General features: G+C 39.3%; 1 protein-coding gene across 1 annotated transcript in view; it reads right to left on the bottom strand.

The window, feature by feature from the left end:
* Positions 1-3,699: 3,699 nt before the first annotated feature.
* LOC127577993 (triokinase/FMN cyclase-like) overlaps positions 3,700-18,508 on the bottom strand; it is a 68,485-nt gene continuing 53,676 nt past the window's right edge. Inside the window, exons 13-18 of the mRNA XM_052029699.1 lie at positions 17,762-17,899; positions 15,191-15,297; positions 11,109-11,212; positions 5,929-5,962; positions 5,179-5,268; positions 3,700-4,578 (exon numbers count right to left, since the gene is read on the bottom strand). Of these exons, the coding sequence (XP_051885659.1) occupies positions 4,405-4,578; positions 5,179-5,268; positions 5,929-5,962; positions 11,109-11,212; positions 15,191-15,297; positions 17,762-17,899 (647 nt within the window). The 3' untranslated portion in view covers positions 3,700-4,404. The remainder of the gene's footprint in view (positions 4,579-5,178; positions 5,269-5,928; positions 5,963-11,108; positions 11,213-15,190; positions 15,298-17,761; positions 17,900-18,508) is intronic.

Genomic DNA, 18,508 nt, shown 5'->3' with positions numbered 1-18,508 from the left:
GGTGAGAGGTGTCCTTGATTATGTTGGCTGCTTCCTCAAGGCATCGGGAAGTGTAGACAGAATCAATGGAGGAGAGAATGGTTTGCATGCTAGACTGGGCTGCGTTCACAACTCTCTGCCACTTCTTGCGGTCTTGGGCAGAGGCAGTTGCCATACCAAGCTGTGATGCATCCAGATAGGATGCTTTCTATGGTGTATCTGTAAAAACTGGTGAAGGTCATCAGGGACATGCTGAATTTCCTGAGCCTTCTGAGGAAGTAGAGGCACTGGTATGCTTTCTTGACCAGTGTCTAAATGGCCAAACTAGGACAAATTGTTGGTGACATTTATACCTGGGAACTTGGAAGCTCACAACCATCTCCACCTCAGCACCATTGATACAGACTGCTTCGATAGGAAAGTTGACATGAAAAATGGGAAATTGACTAGGATTTGTGCTGTAGTCAATCAGATAGATACACAGTATAATCATTCAGAAGGTTCCTTCCAAAAAATGGTGAATACTTTGTGCAGAATATACAGATGATGCTTAATCTATCTCTTGTACTATTTTTCTTTATCTGGGAATATCAATCAACAGATACTGTGGTGCAGCAGAAAAATTGTGTAATAATTAATCCTCATGACCATAACCCTGAGGAGCTATTGCAGTTGGCCATCATTACAATATATCATGTCCTGATGAACATCACAAAATTTCTATTTCCAATCACTCTGCAAGACAGTTTTTGATAGAGAATTATGCAATTGGGGATCTCCTCAGTTGACCAATACCAATACAGATAATCTTTGCTAAAGAATTTGATATTGAAACTGAGGTAAATTCTGTATTGCAAAAGAAAATCATTGTTTGATGATCATAAAGAATCTCTCGCTCAAAACACAATTTTCTAGAAATTGGATCGCACTGTTCTTGGTGTGCAGACAATTTATGATTACGCAGACAATTTATTCTAAGTAATCTCAATTTTGAATCAAGTAGTCTTGAAAAAACAGCACTGCAGTATAGCATTATTTATTACATACCGTATGCTGCAAATATAAGAACAAGTGAAGCAACATTTTATGATAAATACAGAAAATGCTGGAATTACTCAGGTCAGGCCACATCTGTAGAAAGAGAAACAGAGCAAACGTTTCAGGTCGGAGACCCTTCATCAGAACTGACGAAGAGGGTCCCATCTGAAGCATTGACTCTGTTTCTCTTCCCACAAAAGACATCTGACTTGCTGAGTATTTCCAGCGTTTTCTGTTTTTGTTTTAGATTTCCATTATCTGCATTTTTTTTTGATTCTCAAAATTTAAGGTCATGCACAAAAGCAGAGAATGTAGGTAATACTCAGGTCAGGGAATATCTATGGTGAGAGATTATTCTGACATCAGGGTAATAACCTGAAACATTGATTCCTTCAACAGATGCTGCCTGATTGTTGTTTCTTACATTCTCTGCTTTTATTTCAGACCTCTAGCATCTGCAGTTTTTGCTTTTTGTTTCATACTGTTATTTGGATCTCAGTGCTGCCTCATTCCCCAGATAGTTTACTTAAATTACAAAGTTTTCCTCAAAGCATTGCAAAAACTTGTGCATCAACTAAGCTCTTTTTTGGAGAGCCAACATGCATTAAATATAAGAACATTATTATCCTACCTTTCCTGTCTTGGTCCAGATGGAGTATCATCATACTTCAAGATTCAGTGTCGTCCTTCAATCTGAAAATGGCAGGCCAGGGGAAATATATTTTCAAGGGATCATTACTTAGCCTAAATATCCATTTGATTGGTGTGAAAGACATAGCCATTGCCAATAATAGCTTTTTCAGCTAGATCAGCAAGTGCCCATTATGCTGCCACCTAGCACCAATCAGTACAATTACTTTAAAGGATCTCATGACTTCCCTTACAATGACAAATTTGTAATGGCTGCTTTTAAGTCAGATTTCTGTGAGGGTGCTTTCATAGTTGATTGGGCAAGTATTGGGAACCCTTATATTAGAACTGGTCCTGTGAGACAATGTGGCTCCCTCCATTAAATTGCTTATTGATCACAACTGCTACGCGACTACTATTATAAGCCATTCATTCTTTTTGATATATAACTTGTTTCATCAAAATATTTTACATGGACCTCTCTGGAATGTGTAACCATGGCTGCAAAATGCATAACCTGTACTTGAGAAGGCTATGTGTGCTTAAAGCAGCTGAATATTTGATTGGGTTAGCGCAGTCACATGATCAATTGCATAAGGTCAAATTCCTTGAGATCCAACCACGATTACACTCTCTCTTCTCCATTCTGTTTTGCTTTTGTTATGTGGAAGTTGATAACTTTATAATGGAAAACGCAATGTGACTGTATGAAGGTTTTTTTGAAAGAAGCGATGGTTAACAGGTTGGGTGGGCTCACCAGGTGAACCTTCTGGTTAATAAAATTTCCCTTATGACATGGCAAGATAGCTACCTCCTGTGGTAAACCACATGATAAGGATGTCACTGCATTGTAATGTCTAATCTTCATACTGCTTTTCTTCCTCTTTGGGTTCACTCTTGTCCTCCTCTTGTATTCTCTTCGGGTGCTATATTATCCCAAATACAGTAAGAGCTAAGCTCTTCTGGTAGGCAGACTGCTCAAGATGCACCACAACACAATGAAGTGTTCGGATATGTTTAGAATATTCTGCAATGTGCCACTAAACTGATGTAGACATGGAATCTCATTTTAGGGCAGCTGATGGTACTCTCTGCTTAGAATCTGGTGGTCCCATGGCTTTCATTGTAGCAATGTGCAACTGCAATGAATGGTGCACATGCAGATACAAAAAGTTTTGGAAATAGTAGATAGCCAGTCCTTGGGCAATGTTGTTTGTGAAGGAAGTCTGGCTAAGTGAAAAGAAGGAGTTAAGATTGTTTTCAGGTTATTTGGCACTGGTTGTGAGTAAAATTTCTCTTATGGTCAATAACCACAGCCATTTAGATGTTGGGTTAGTTGAAACCCTTTCAATTCATAATGGACCCCAAGTTCAAGAGGAGATTGGGTTGCCATATGAGTGCATCTAGTCACAGTCTGAACATTGGATAAGCCAGTAATGCTGGCAAATCTACACATTAAAAAGATACAGGAGCTATTCAGCCCATTCATTCCGTGTTGGCCATCGGGACTGCAATGAAGCACGACAGAGAAGCTTTTTGCTCCTGACTGTTAAATAGCGGATGTTTTCTGGATTTGGGAGCTCCTACTTATATATGCAATTAATTTTTAAAGAAGTATTGCATGAGTAATGGCATGGCACTTAAAGTGTATCAGATACACCAGCACAGATCTCAGTTAAAATTTCCAGAGTAGTGCAATACAATGTGGAAATGATTGTAATTGCTTTCCAATCCACTTTTAGAACAATTTTCCATCGCACAGTGCAAAAAACAAAAATCACTATGTTATCAAATTTTGACACACATTTTGGTGTTGGTCAGCTCCACCATCAGTCCATTTTCTAATGGTCAATACAGTTTCAAACTCTTCAAATTTTAGCTTTAAAGAATTAATCAAAGGCTGACGATGAGGAAGCTCCTCTCATGCGTCTCTTTCAGAAATAAAACTATGGTGGGAAATTTTGCAAATCAAGTAATACTCAACATTTAGATCTTTATTGAATATGAGTTACATGTTGATAATGAATTCAGCTGACCCATGGTTACAAAACTTCTGCAGTCCTTTGTTCTGATGTACATTTCAAAATGTTCCCATAACCTAATATTCTCTTCGCTTTGGCTTCTGACTGCAACTTTTATATAATAATCACTTGGCTTTTGTGTCTTTAGCTGTTTATCTGTAAAGGAAGTGTCCAGTGAATAAAGACCATCTGGAGTTAATCTGATTAACCCAGAATCAAACATATATATCAAGTGTCGAAATGCTCAGTGAAAGGCACAACCAACTTGAAAATACATTTCTTTAGGATGGGCTATCAACTTTCAAAGTGGGTGAATGGGATGTGATGACATAAGCTAAATGTGGGTATACATATGGGTTTAAGGTGTAAATTAGGGATCCATGCCTGTAAAATAGGTATAAAATTCACTTTGACCAATAGCAGGTGAAGTGTCTAAATTGGGTATTGATGGATGCAGGATAAACAATATATATGTCATGTACACAGCACAAGATGCACAGAGTACTGATCATTGAGATGCAGTGAGAATCAGTGATGGCCAATGGGTGAGTGAGTGCAAGTAGCTCTGCAGCATCGTGGGGAGAGATTGCAACTGAGGGGTTTATTGAAAATGAGTATCTGAAGGTTGCACAGGGTTTACTTCAAACTTTTTTGCCAACAATAGGTAAACACTGGAACTAGAACTCTAGTAGAAAACATAGATCTCCAAAGACAAAACACTGCACCAAAAAGATCCTCAGACCCGGTCTTCTGAAATAGGTCCTTCAAGAGCTGTCAAGATAGCCTTCAAAATGGCAGCACAGGCAACAGCACCAGGATCAGGTCGGGTGAGCTGGGCTGAAGAGATATAACTTGCCCGTCCTGCCTTTGCTGACATATCCTTGGTGGCTTCTGCGCCTGCTTCAGCTTTCTGAAAACAGAGAGGGAAATGAAAAGACAATAGTCTTCACTCCACAAAGCAGAGTTCATCCTAGTCTTGAGATCAAAGCACATTCAGAAAATCTTGGATCCCATACAGCTCACGTTATGTTAATTTATGATCCATCCACTTGTACTTGAGTAATTATTAACTATGATGTGGATTCATAAACAGCAGAAAACATCTGTTATCATTTTGGCATGAAAGGAAGGCAAACGTTTCTGAACATTAATGGAAGTTACCAGGAGAAATCCACTATCGTGTCCTTTCAAAGCATGTACTGGGTACTTACACTCGTGCCATTGACTGTGATTTGCATTATGTGGAGAAAGAAAAGAAGTGCATACTGCACAACCTCTAAAGTTGGTGATTTTTGGTGGTCGAATGGTAGGTTTTCACAGGGATTTTCCCTATTAAGTAATTATCCTTCATGCTATCTGAGCTGGTGACTCTGAACAAGCCAATGAAACGTGAAGGCTGAATCCAATCCTGTCCTCACCGTGAAAACACACAACAAAAGTACTGGATAGTGATCAGGACCAGGAACTCAGGCTATTGCTTGCCTCCCAATTGGTAAGAGTTGTTCCTTACCTGCACAGCCTCAGCTAGCACCTTCAGTTGATTACCATCTTCATCTGATACCTTGCGTAGCTCATCTGCAGCAGCACAGAGTGGGTCAAGCTAGGACACAAAGTTAAGAATTGTATAATCAATGTGTGAATTTAAAATACCCAGTACAACATTAATATCCAGAGTAAAACTTCAGCTCACAACCACACACGATGTTAAGTCAAGCCTTTCCAAGCCAAACAGCACCTCTTTAATAAAATAAATCATAGCTAGTTTTGTTTCCACTGACCGTCACCTCATTGGTTGTATCTGGATTCATGCACAAGAGAGAACGAGCCAATGAGTTAGGGGTGATTTTACAGGCACAAGGAACAATTTGTGAAGCTTCAATAGCATTGTCTGGAAAGAAATTCAATAGATAGAAACAAGGTCCAAGAGACTGAGGGTAACAGGGCTAACACCTCCACTGCTTTGCATTTTTTGATGGGCAAGAGTAAGTGAATCCAACAAGTTCACATTGAAGTTTCCCTAATTAATATTGTTCAGGGTTCAAAACCCTGACTAAATTTAGGTCCTGTCTGGTCTATGACTCAGCACTAATCATCTGTGAATAGCAGTGACAACTAAGCTATTGGCTGTCCATGTGACATAAAATCCTTCCAAGGACAATGTAGAAAAAGTATCTACAATCCAGATTTAGTATTTTTCAGTACATCTAATATTCCTTTCTCAGCATTTGCCCAAAATTCAAATTCTTCATACAGGACTCACCATGGTTCTGTCTCCTGGCTCTGCACCTCCATACCTGTACAACAAGAAATAACACATTTGAACAATTTTCACCATGCATCACCAGTACATTAGGACTTTGGAAATAAAGTGGACAACTGGTAAAAATCAAGAAAACAATTATATTTAACACTATAAGAAAGCATATTAGAATCATAGGATGAGGATTATTTTAGGAAGTCCCAGGATCAAATGCAGTGGCATAAGATGTGGTCTACAATCACACAGTTTTGAGAGTCTGGATGGAGAGTCCTATGAAACGAAGAGAGGCCAGTCAAATATAGCTGCCAGACTAATAGAACTTCCCAACACTAGGTTCATAGTCCTGCAAGCCACAGCTCTTCAAGTAAACATCCAATGCATTTTGATTGTGATGAGGACTTCTTCCTTTGCCACGCTTTCATCCTGCGAGTTCCAGATGCCTATCACCCTCTGGTTAAAAACTTTTCCCCACCTCCCCTCTAATACTCCTACCAATTATTTTAATTCCATGCCTCCTGTTTTTAGACCTCTCTGCCAAAGGTTATGGGTCCTTTCTATTTATTCTATCTTAGACCTTCATAATTTTACACACGTTGATTAAATCTTCCCTCAGCCTTCTCTTTTCCAAGGGAAACACCCCGACCTTATCTTATCCTTTCATTGCTATAATTTTCCAAACGTGGCAACATCCTTGTAAATCTAAACTGCTTCCTCTCTAGTACAATCACATCATACCTACAATGTGGTGACCAGATCTGTATGCAGTACTCAAACTGATATTTTCTATATAATTCTGGTATAATTTCCTCATATTTTATTTAATGGCTAATTAAGTTAAACATCCCACGGCACTCTTTGACTGTCTTATTGAGCTGTCCCACCATCTCTTTAGACCTTTGTGCTTCCATTGCACTCAATTCCTTGCTACTTACTGTAAATACCTTTGCTTTGTTTCACCTCCCCAAATGCATTACCTCATAGCTATTCTGGACTAATTTCCATTTGCCACTTTTCTCTGCAGCTGATCATACCTTCTATACATTTCTGCAGTCTTAAGTTTTCTTCTTCACCTTCAACCAGAAGGCCAAATTTTGTATCCTTTACAAATTTCTTTATCACACCCCTACACTTAGCTCTAAATTGTTAATATGTACTGCAAAAAGCAAAGGACCAAGTACTGTGCCCTGTGGATCCCCACTGATAACAGCAATCTAGTCAAGGTTACTTGGAAATAAGTGAGGAAATGGGATAGTTCTGAGAGCTAACAGAGGTTCAGTGGACTGAATAGCTTCCTTCTATGCTACTATGAACAAGTCACAAAATCACTCTAAACCATTATCTTTTGCTTCTTCTGACTCAACCAACTTTGAATCAAATTTGCCACTCTCTCTTGGATCCCACGGGCTTTTATTTTTTGGATTATCCAGAACTTGGCGAATCCTCTGGATCAGAATCCTGGCATTGGGAGGTATAATTTTAATTAGTCCATAGAATGTGGACATTTATTGTCCACCCCTAATTTCTGCTGAACTAGGGAGGCAAATAAGAGTCAATCACGTTAGTGTGTCTGGAGTCACATGTAGGCTGGATTGGGTAAGGATGGCAGACTTCCTTTACTTTCTTGAAACAAATGTACTTCCATGCCCACCGTTTCCAAGAACGCAATTTTTTTTTAATTCAAAATTTTATAGTTAATTACACAAATTTATTACCCATATGCTACACTGGGACTTGAACTTGTGCTTCTGTAAAAATGATCCAGAACTCTGGTTGGTAGTCCAGTACCTTGATCATGATGCTAATGCTATCAAACTTAAAAATCATAATCAACATTGAATGGGAAATAGAAGAGCAAAAAACTGCTATGAGGAAATCTGCAAGTAAGTCATTGAGTAGTTTGGCAGAAAAAGGAGCACCATGGAAATAACCATGTTGTGAATGTAGAGGAAACCAGTAGTGAGGGGTCAGGTCCACAGCGAAGATTAAGCTCCTTGATTTTCTTACAAAATTGACTGAAAAGGCAGGTTGTCACTCAGTAACGAAAAACAGATAAAAGTGATAACAAATAATATTATCACAAGTAAAAACCAGAAAGAATAGTATTAAAGTTTTCTCATAAAACCGCCTGTATATTTTTATTCAGCTAGTGAGCTTTACTCTCCTACCCCTCCTGTGGTGATATCAGCAGAGGTAGATGCAAGTTGTTCTCATTCACAGCTTTGACTGCTGTAAGGCTCTTGACTGAAAACAGATGGACTTTGGAGTCTGAGTGCCACAAACATCCTTGTGCTAAAGACTGCTTAATCCACAGCCTTTGTAGGGACTGACTGTTGATCAGGAAAAGGATGTCAGGTAGTGGCATAAGAGAACATAAAGGTGAGAAGAAGCTGCACTTGTCTTGTGGTCCAACCCCTTGACAAACAGATAGGATGTTCCCATTGCCAATGGCCAGAGAAGCAAGGATCTCCAGTGCTTTTTCCTTTGCAGTTGATGACTTTGAGATGTGTGGAGGATGTTTCCCTGGACCTCCCTCTCGAGTGTTCTCTTCTCCTCAAATTGTTTGACTGGAGCAATGAAGTCTGGGGTGGTTGGGGAGGAGTGGGTCACTGGAAGAATATGGCTGGGCTGAAGTAGGAAATACAACTGACCTATGAAATGTTAAAGTGTCATAGTGGTGTGTGTTCAACCAATGGCTACAGTGCATTTGGAGATGGCACTGTAGATGTCAGGAGGTGGCATCAAAATGAGCTTCAGGATGAGTGTCAACAGTGTTTGTACAGATGGGAATACTGGAGAATCTATAGAAACAAAAAGATTTGGGCATTTGCATTAAGTGCCCACATCCTTCCGTGAAGAGTGTTATGATAGAGCAGGCTTGCAAATGCAGAACGAATGTAAAATAGAATGGGGGACCAGGTAAGATGAACATGAAAAAAGTGAATAGATAGCTTCAAACACCCTTCCTGATCTGGATAGCATATCTTGCACAAACTGGAAAAACACACAATAGATTTGATGTCCATCTCTGCCACATTTAATTACACATTCTTTCTGGTAATGCAAGGTTTTTGGAGAAATGTATCTTGCTCTGATTCCTTACATCAGTCTATCAAAATCATTAATTAGACCATTTTCTAATTGAAACATTGCCAGAGAAGTCACTTAACCACTTGCTGAGTACATTTTATCAGAAACAACAATATCACAATCATTACTAAAGCAAACCAGAGCTTCTGCTCTCATCCAACTCCATGCATAAACTTGAATCTACCAGTGACTCCCTCTGCAAATTTACAGTTTTATAACAAGTAATTGCTTCTCTTGGTTTGGCATCATCTGCAAATTTAACTAATTTGATTAAGTTTCTGAATTCAAGTCATGATCAAATTAAATAGCGTTGGTCCCAATTACCATACTTGGGTAACTCACCTGCTGATAATCCAAAGCCTTCCCATTATCTACAAGGCTCAAGTCAGGAGCACGACAGACAATCCTCCATCAATCTGGATGAATTCAGCTCCAACATCTCTCAAGAAACTCAACACTTGACAGAACAAAGCAACCCACTTGATTGGCACCACATCCACCATCCAAACCTGTGTGGCTAAGCACAGCTCCAATGCCATATACAAATTCGCCGATGACAACTCTGTTGTTGGACGAATTATAGGTGATGATGAGTCAATGTACGGGAGTGAGAGAGGGCACCTGGTTGAGTGGTGCTACAACAAAAACCTCTCACTCAACATCAGCAAAACTAAAGAACTGATCATTGACTTCATGAAGGGTGTGGAGGGCAAATGGGCAAAAGTGTCTACATTGGTGAATCGGTGGTTGAGAGGGTCAGCAGCTTTAAATTCCTGGATGTTAACATATTGGATGACCTGTCCTCAGCCTAGCACATATATGCAAACACAAGGAAGGCACACAAGTGTCTCTACTTTCTTAGAAGGTGAGGAGATTCCGCATATCACCAAACACTCTGACAAACTTCTGCAGGTGTACTGTTGAAAGTATCCTGACTGGTTGCATAATGGTCTAATATGGCAATTGGAATGTGTAGGAACGTAAGAAGCTACAGAGAATAGTGTACTCAGCCCAATACATCACGGGCACATCCATCATCACCATCAAAAGTACTTACACAAGGCCCTGCCTCAAGAAGGTAACATCCATCATCAAAGATCCCCACCATGCCATCTTCTCGCAGCTACCATCAGGCAGAAGGTACAGAAGCCTTAAGTCCCAGACCACCAGGTTCAAGAACAACTACTTCCCTTCAACCATTCACTTTTTGAACCGACCTGCACAACCCTAATCTCAGTACACTCGGACCACTTTTCACTAACAATGGACTTTTGTTGTAATTTTGCTTTTTTCTTGTATGATTTTGTATAATTTATGTTTAGTTTATGTTTTTCTTGCGAATATTGTCTCTGTAATGCTATGTGCCTGTGAGGCTGCTGCAAGCAAGTTTTTCATTGCACCTGTGCATACATCTTCTTGTGCATCTAACAATAAACTCAACTTGATTTGACTTGACTTCCCTCCACCACCAGTGACAGGGGCTGCAGTATGTACCATCTACAAAATGCACTGTGTTACTCATTCAGGCTTTTGTAACAGTACCTCCCAAATATCTGAGCTATTTAACCAAAAGGACACGGGCAGCAGGTGCATGGTAATACCACTATCCCCTCCAAGCTGCACACCATTCTGATTTTGAACTGTATCACCATTCCTTCACTGTTGCTTCTTCTTAATCCTGGAATTCCCTTCTCAACAGCATTGTAGGAGTACCTTCACTAGAAGGACTGCAACAGTTCAAGGAAGTAGCTCATACCACCTTCCCATGGGCACTTAAGGATGGGCTTTAAATGCTAGCCTACTCTGCAGTGCCCAGATTTCTGAAAATGAATAAGCAAAAAAAAAGTCTGTGTGATAAAGGCATTCATATGGAGATAGGTCGGGAGTTCCCACATTTAAATCCAGCAGTAATGAAGGATTTTTGAAACTGGATGTTAGAATGCCTGAGGAAGTGTCTAGTTATTCCCATGCAATGATCATCACTGCTTCACAAATGTTCTCCTTATTCACTTTTCAAACTCTTGAATAAATATTCTTCACCAATGCAATTTGTTTTGAACCCTTTTTAACTTGCAGACTGTGCACCCACTGACCTTTTCAATGCTCCAATCCCAGAATCCAATGCCAGTGCCCAGGCAGAAGGATTGTTGTTATTTTTCACATTTGGTGCTGCTGCCATCAGAGCAATACTGTACAACTGCAATAGAAAGGGCATCTCTTCATGGATGTATTGTCCAAAACCAATGAAACAATTATCAGAATACAGAAAAGCAAGGAAATCTCAAATGATTCATAATAGCTAAAGTAGAATGACCCTTGCATTGAGATGAAATTAAGAACAACACATTGATGGGCACCCCATTCACCACCCTAAACATTCATTCTCTGCATCACCAATGCACAGTGGCTGCAGCATGGACCAGCTACAAAATAGACTCTGATACTTGCAGAGTACTCGAGCAGTACTTCCCAACCCCACAACTTACAGTAGTAATAGGCAAGTACCTAGAGGTGAGCTAACAGCAAAACATCAGAAGTTATACCACATGATGTACACAGTACAAGACTGCTCCTCCTTATAAGAAAGTAATAAAACCCTTGTAAGGAATCAACTATCTACATACATAAATTATATCAATTACTTATATGTAAGTAATTTATATATGATTATTTGATTATATATGATATTTGATTTGAAAACTGACTGTGTCTCTGTAAATAATTAGATATGATATTTCTTTATTAATCACACGTACATAATATGATATCTTTATTAGTCACGTGTACATCGAAACACACAGTGAAATACATCTTTTGCGTAGGGTGTTCTGGGGACAGACCGCAAGTGTCGCCATGCTTCCGGCGGCAACATAGCATGCCCACAACTTCCTAACCTGTACGTCTTTGGAATGCGGGAGGAAACCGGAGCACCTGGAGGAAACCCAAGCAGTCATGGGGAGAACGTACAAACTCCTTAAAGACAGTGGCCAGAATTGAACCCGAGTCGCTGGCGCTGTAAAGTGTTACACTAACTGCTACACTACCATATAGCCCATAGCTGTGTACTATAACCTATGATCAATTTCTCCCCAATATCCACTTCAGGTACCAATAATCCTAATGGATCACTTCTCCAAACAGACTAATATAACTAATCTCATATTCAGTACAACTATTATTACTTTAACTCAATTATTCCATGACTATGCACAACTATGAATACAGTGCATTATGTTACGGACTCAGTGAAAGTCCCTTTAAGATAGAGAGTGTGTGTGTATGTGTGTGTGGGGCGTGCTTACGTCAATAGAAGATAAAGGACGTAATGACGTTGTTGAAGAAGAAGAAGAGAGAGAGAGAAGGGAGAGAGACACCAGCCTGCTTGTTTTCTCTATCGATGGATGAGAAACAATAACTGTGTTTGCCATTGAAATCCATGTATGGAAGTTGGAAGTAATCCGGTGGAGTTCACTTTGTTGCTGACCTGTAGAAGGAAACAGGTATTTGTGTGTGGACGACCACGGTTCGGATGCTTTTCGGGGTGAGGAAGTCACTACCGAGTAAACACTGAAGTGTCGTTTGGGTTCCATCGTGGAACATTTGGATTTCGTATGTACTCTCTCTATGTTTTTCTACATCTACATCTTATCTTCAGACAACGGTGGTTGTTGAAGAAGCCCTTGCTCATGTTTCACCTTATGGCTTGCGGAACTGAACTTTAAGAACCATTCAGGAACTGGGAGTTTTGGACTTTGTCACACACACACACACGAAGAGTTTAGGTTTGGGGTTAACGTTCGAGGTTTAACATTCTTGAATTCTAACATACTAACATTTTTACTTTTATTTTACGTATTATCATAAGTAGTGATTAATAAAATAGTTTTTAACACTGAATCATGCTCAGTGTGTTTCTTTTGTTGCTGGTTTGTGACAAAATTGGGGGCTCGTCCCTCTATCTTAAAGGGACTTTCACTGAGTCCGTAACAATTATTTTCTAAACATCGAGAGTTAACATTATACTTAACACATACTGTGACTGCTACTGCTGTTTTGCATCTTGCATTCTACTCTGACGTTCTGTAGACACTGGATGTTTCTTTTTCCTGATGTCCACCATCTCTTCAGATGGACTTAAGTCAAACTCCAATCGCCGGCGCATTGCTACCCATGCCTTGATCACTAGACTTGCCTTCACAGAGGTATGCAAAATTTTCACCATGATCCTGTTATATTTTCTCCAGATTATATTTTCTTTCATTATCTCAAGTGGCAGAATGGAAGCCATTGATCTCTCATTTTCTGCACCCATTTCATTGCAGCTGTCATCTTGAGCGTGGTCTGGCAATGTCTATGAGCTCTAGACTTCTTGGTACTTCTGAGAGCCACCCAACTAGCATTGAAGTAGGAAAGACTCCTGGATTTCTTCACTGTCCTATACTATATTTCTCTCAAACACACAGTTCTCAAATCAAGTGACTCAGCCTAATCTATGCCTATGATCACTTCTGAGACATAACCGGACCCATTTGTCTTCACTGGCAATCCAACAGTTTACCTCATTAAAAACCTGGGAGAATCCTTTTTCTGTAACACCATTATGCTCCACCTCAACAGAAAGTGGATAAGGTATTTCTGATACCCATGGCTTGCAACAGACTGATGCCCCATTATCAATAGCATGCTTTTTATTTCTTTCTCAATAAAGTGGCTTTGAAGATACTACATTGTTGTCCTTTATTTGCAAGCAGTAAATACCATTGGCCATTTCTTAACATCCATGGCAAGTCCTCTGGTCTTGCAACCTTCTAGGCTTTGCAGCCACATGACCTACTGGTTTACCAACAGCATTCACTTGTCATGTCCTCGTAATTTGGCTACAAAAGGGATCCCGCTGCCTTTCCAATCTCTATGGGCTTGTTACCTCCTTGTACCTCAGGAAACGGCTTCACATTTTTACATGCCAGCTCCATAATGGCAGATATTCTGTATGCTTTCTTGAATGTTAGATGTACCATATCAAAAGGTTTTGTCCAATTTTTTAATCTACCAGTTTTTAGACTAAACATTCTTACAACACCCAATCCAAAATGGTCTGATAATTGCACCGTTGTGCCAATATCTTTAACTTGACCACACATTTGTTAATCATTTCCTCTTGTTTTAGATTGGACATGCCAAACTTGTAAAACGTCCTTGAAGATTTTTACAATATCCTTGTAAAATGTCTCATTCATAGTTTGTGTGCTTGTAAACACACCAAGGTCTCATGTTTCCAGCTCTGCTACTCACCAGAATATCACCTTCCTCTTTTGGTGAATGGTCACATTACTTTGTTCCGTGTCCTCCCCAGGACCTTGTTGATATTGTTCACTCTCAGGAATGACAGCATTCATTTCATATACAAGACAAATGGTTGTGACCTCTTACTTCTTGAGCTTTCCAACATATCTGCCATGTCCACTGACTGTCATCATCACTGCTCCACCTCGAGATTCCTGTTCTCCCATACCTCAGAAGTGTAATTACAGTAATACTACTTCCTCATGCAACAGTGGCTGTAGGATCTTTATGTTGCCATTTACTAAATACCAACAAAAGAAACTTAATGGAAGACAGTCACCTCTCAGCTGATAGCTGTGGCTGTTATATCAATGTATCAAAAAAATCACACCACATAATCACATCCTTGTACTACAGCCATTTGAGGGATAACAATTCGTCCTTGCAGAATTCACAAATCACTAGCCAAAAATTTCTGATATAGAATAAAATTCACTTTCATGGAATTTATGTGAAAAACTAAACACAGCATTCAATTTTTTAACCTTGCACTTCTTGACACACACACAGATAACAAGATTTTGCGGTACGGAAAATTGTGATACACACTACTTTCTAGGAACCCAACCCACCCCCCTCCTGGAACACAGGGTCTTGTGTAATCATATTCAGTCATATTCGTATATATCAAAGACCCAGAAATGTTCATTATTTTGTTTTACTCCACAGTAGGTTCATTCTTTAAACATACAGATCTTCAACAAACAGTGCTACACAATCTAACTGCTTGGCCACCATATTTTAAATCACTAAAATCTCTGTTGTGTTACCTGATTACTGGCTGCTTAACCGTCAAATTGTCCTCTGCTTCTTCACTATCATTTAGACTTACCGCGCCCGAAGTCCCACCCACATGATCTCGAATCACTCTCCCCAGGCACAATAGGAGCTGATGACCATGGCCAGGAACTGCATCTGATTTCAACAAGTTCTTGATGGCTTGGATAATGGAAGATTCTCAGATGTCATGTTTTACAAACACATTTCCAGCTCATTAGTGTAAAACAGATTTAAGCTACATCCTTTTCTTTACATGATATTACATCTCCCATTTTAACTCTCTCTGACATACAACCTCTTCACTGTTGTATTGATATTTATCATTTCTACTCTTTGTTTTCAATCGATATCCATTCACTCTTTTGAATTTTTTTTTCATATCCTTCACTTGGAAGTACAATAACAAAATTGGCAAACAATACTTCAAATCAGATCTTAGTGGCCAATCATATTGTTGCATACTTGATGGACTTCCAAATCATAAATTTAATGGTTCACATTCCTTTTGTGGACTTTTGTCTACTGAAACCATGTACTCGGAAGTCAGAGAAATTTGTCCATCCATTACGATCTTGCATGGCTTGTTAACCTTTTCACATAAATAATCATATCATTTTCATGGGCAAAGACCAAAGGTTTAAAAATTACTTCCATGTTCCAAGAGACTGCATTGGAAGAACAGCAAGGCAATTAAGTTAATGTGTAAGAAATGGTTCATTCTGTTAAGTAAGTGCAAAATAGGTTGAAAAATTATTGTCACCTTGATCAAAACTTTTTAAATATCTTTGATGACTTGGTTTGTAAATTCACTGCTTAATATACTCAACCAGCCAATTAAGGAACCTACAACTTCTAAATCTGTCTTGTGGTAGGTAAGGTAGACTCAATGGAAGCACTGCAACTGGCTGGCGATTTAATAATCAATTGCGGTTTCTGCTCCTGATCACAAAGAAATGATTGCTGCTAGAAATTGGCTTGCCCATAGTAGGCAGAGGGTAGTGGTAGAAGGGTGTTATTCTGACTGGAGGTCCACGACCAGTGGTATTCTGCAGGAATCAATGCTGGGGCTTTTATTGTTTCTGATATATATGAATGACTTGGATAAAAATGTAGATGGGTGGGTTAGTAAGTTTGTAGACAACACAAAGATTGGTGGAATTGTGGACAGTGTAGAGGGCTGTCAAAGGATACAGATATGGGTGGAGAAATGGCAGATGGAGTTTAATCTGAGCTAGTGCGAGTTGTTGTACTTTGGGAGGTCTATGTAAGGAAAAGTATACAATTAATGGCAGGACTCTTAACAGCATTCATGTACAGAAAGATCTTGGGGGTCCAAGTCCACAGCTCACTGCAAGTGGCCACATAATTAAATAGGGTGGTAAAGAAGGCATATGGCATGCTTGCCTTCATTGGTCAGGTATTGAGTGTAACAGTCAGGAAGTCATGCCGCAGCTATATAAAACTTTGGTTAGGCCACACTTGGAGTATTGTGTGCAATTCTGGTCGCCCTATTACAAGAAGGATGTGGAGGCTTTGGAAAGGGTACAGAAGAGGGTTACCAGGATGCTGCCTGGATTACAGGGTATGAGCTACAACGAGAGGTTGGACAAACTTGGGTTGTTTCCTCCACAGCATCGGAGGCTGAAGGGCAACCTGATAGAAGTTTAGAAAATTATGAAGGCAGAGGTAGGGTAGACAGTCAGAATCTTTTTCCCAGCATAGAAATGTCAAGTACAAGAGAACATGTATTTAAGGTGAGGGGGGAAAGTTTAAAGGAGATGTGTGGGGCAAGTTTTTTTTATACAGAGAGTAGTACGTAGCTAGAACAGGTTGCTGGGAGTAGTGGTGGAAGCAGATGCAATAGTGGTGTTTAAGAGGCTGTTAGAGCAACACATGAATATGCAGGGAATGGAGGGATATGGATCACGTACAGGCAGAAGAAAATCAGTTTGATTCAGCACTGTGTTCGGCGCAAACATTGCGTATGTATGTGGATATTAGACAAAAAAAAACTTGGAGAATCCTCCAATTTGAATGGTTCATCAGGATTTACTTTCTGCACTTATACACAGATGGTGCCTAAGAGCATGGGGTAATGAATTAAACACAGATTCTGGAAAACTCAGCAAAAAGGCAGAATATTTCTGAAAAAAGAGCAGGATAAATGTCTGGGAACAAAATTTAATGGAGAAGGTTGTGAAATAATTATGGTCCTGAGCTACTGGCGATAAGGAAAGAGGGAGGGAAAGGGGGAAGAAGACTTGTAATTGGAAATGGGCTGTATTTTCTCTATCAATGAAGTTGATTCAATTGTAAATTTTTATTCTCTTAGCAATTTATTCTCTTAGCTATTTACTTACTCAACCAAAAAAGTATACAAGACACAGGATTACTGTATCATGGACGACGGAATCATTAAAACACATTATCACACAGAGATCTCTGTGAATGAAATGCTGAGGGCCACCAGGTGGTGTGCAGTCGCATTCAGTGATTTTTAAGTGATTTACATTCATAAATTGTTGCTGTTACAGCTACTGATTCTAAATCATCAATTAGCCCTGATAATTTTCAATAACATTTATTCTCAAATTCCCAGAGTTAAATTCTGTCAGAAACTGACCATGAGCTGCCATTGCATGTGTACTTCCACAATCACCATCTCCTGCTTCCCGGTCCAGTTCATTAAGTTCTTCTTCCATTTGAATCAGAGTGGTGCAAACCACATCCAGAACTGAATGTACCTTTTCCACGAAAGGACCTATAAAGTAGTTGAATTTAAATCTAAAGCATGGGTGTCAGTCTTTGTTCCCTGTAATATCTGCATGTACTAGTTCATCTTAGTTATTAAATCCATTAAAAAAATGTAATATAGGCAGACCCCGAATTACACAAGGGTTCCATCCCTGAGAACTGCTTGTAAAATGATTTCTCAAGTCAAAAACATCCTTTTTCTATAGCAACCTAATTTTGTATTGCACTACATACACTTGCTATAATTCTTTCATTTTATCAAATATTCATCCTAACACTATCCACAATTAAACTAATGGAATATATGCTATATCCAGTTATTAATGAGCATCACAAAACATTTTATTATTCTAATTACTATCTTGAAAAATGCTTTAAAAGTATATGGGAGAATTTGCATAAAGTTGGATTTCCAGAAGTTAGGTCACAGGTAATCTGGGGAGCCTCTGTACTAACCTTGGTCATTCACATTTGTGCCTGAAATCAAAAATTCATAAAGCTGTAACCCTGTGCACACTCTTTTGCTTTAAGAAATTTGTTTTAAATTTGGTAATCAATTCTGAGGGTCAATATCAAACCTTCATTTGGAAAGACATAGACTAGCCAAGGACAGTCA

The sequence above is a fragment of the Pristis pectinata genome, chromosome 14, assembly GCF_009764475.1.
Source record: "Pristis pectinata isolate sPriPec2 chromosome 14, sPriPec2.1.pri, whole genome shotgun sequence".
In the NCBI taxonomy this organism is placed as follows: domain Eukaryota; kingdom Metazoa; phylum Chordata; class Chondrichthyes; order Rhinopristiformes; family Pristidae; genus Pristis; species Pristis pectinata.
Note: the sequence above shows the minus strand (reverse complement) of the source record. Positions and strands in the feature narration are given on the sequence as shown.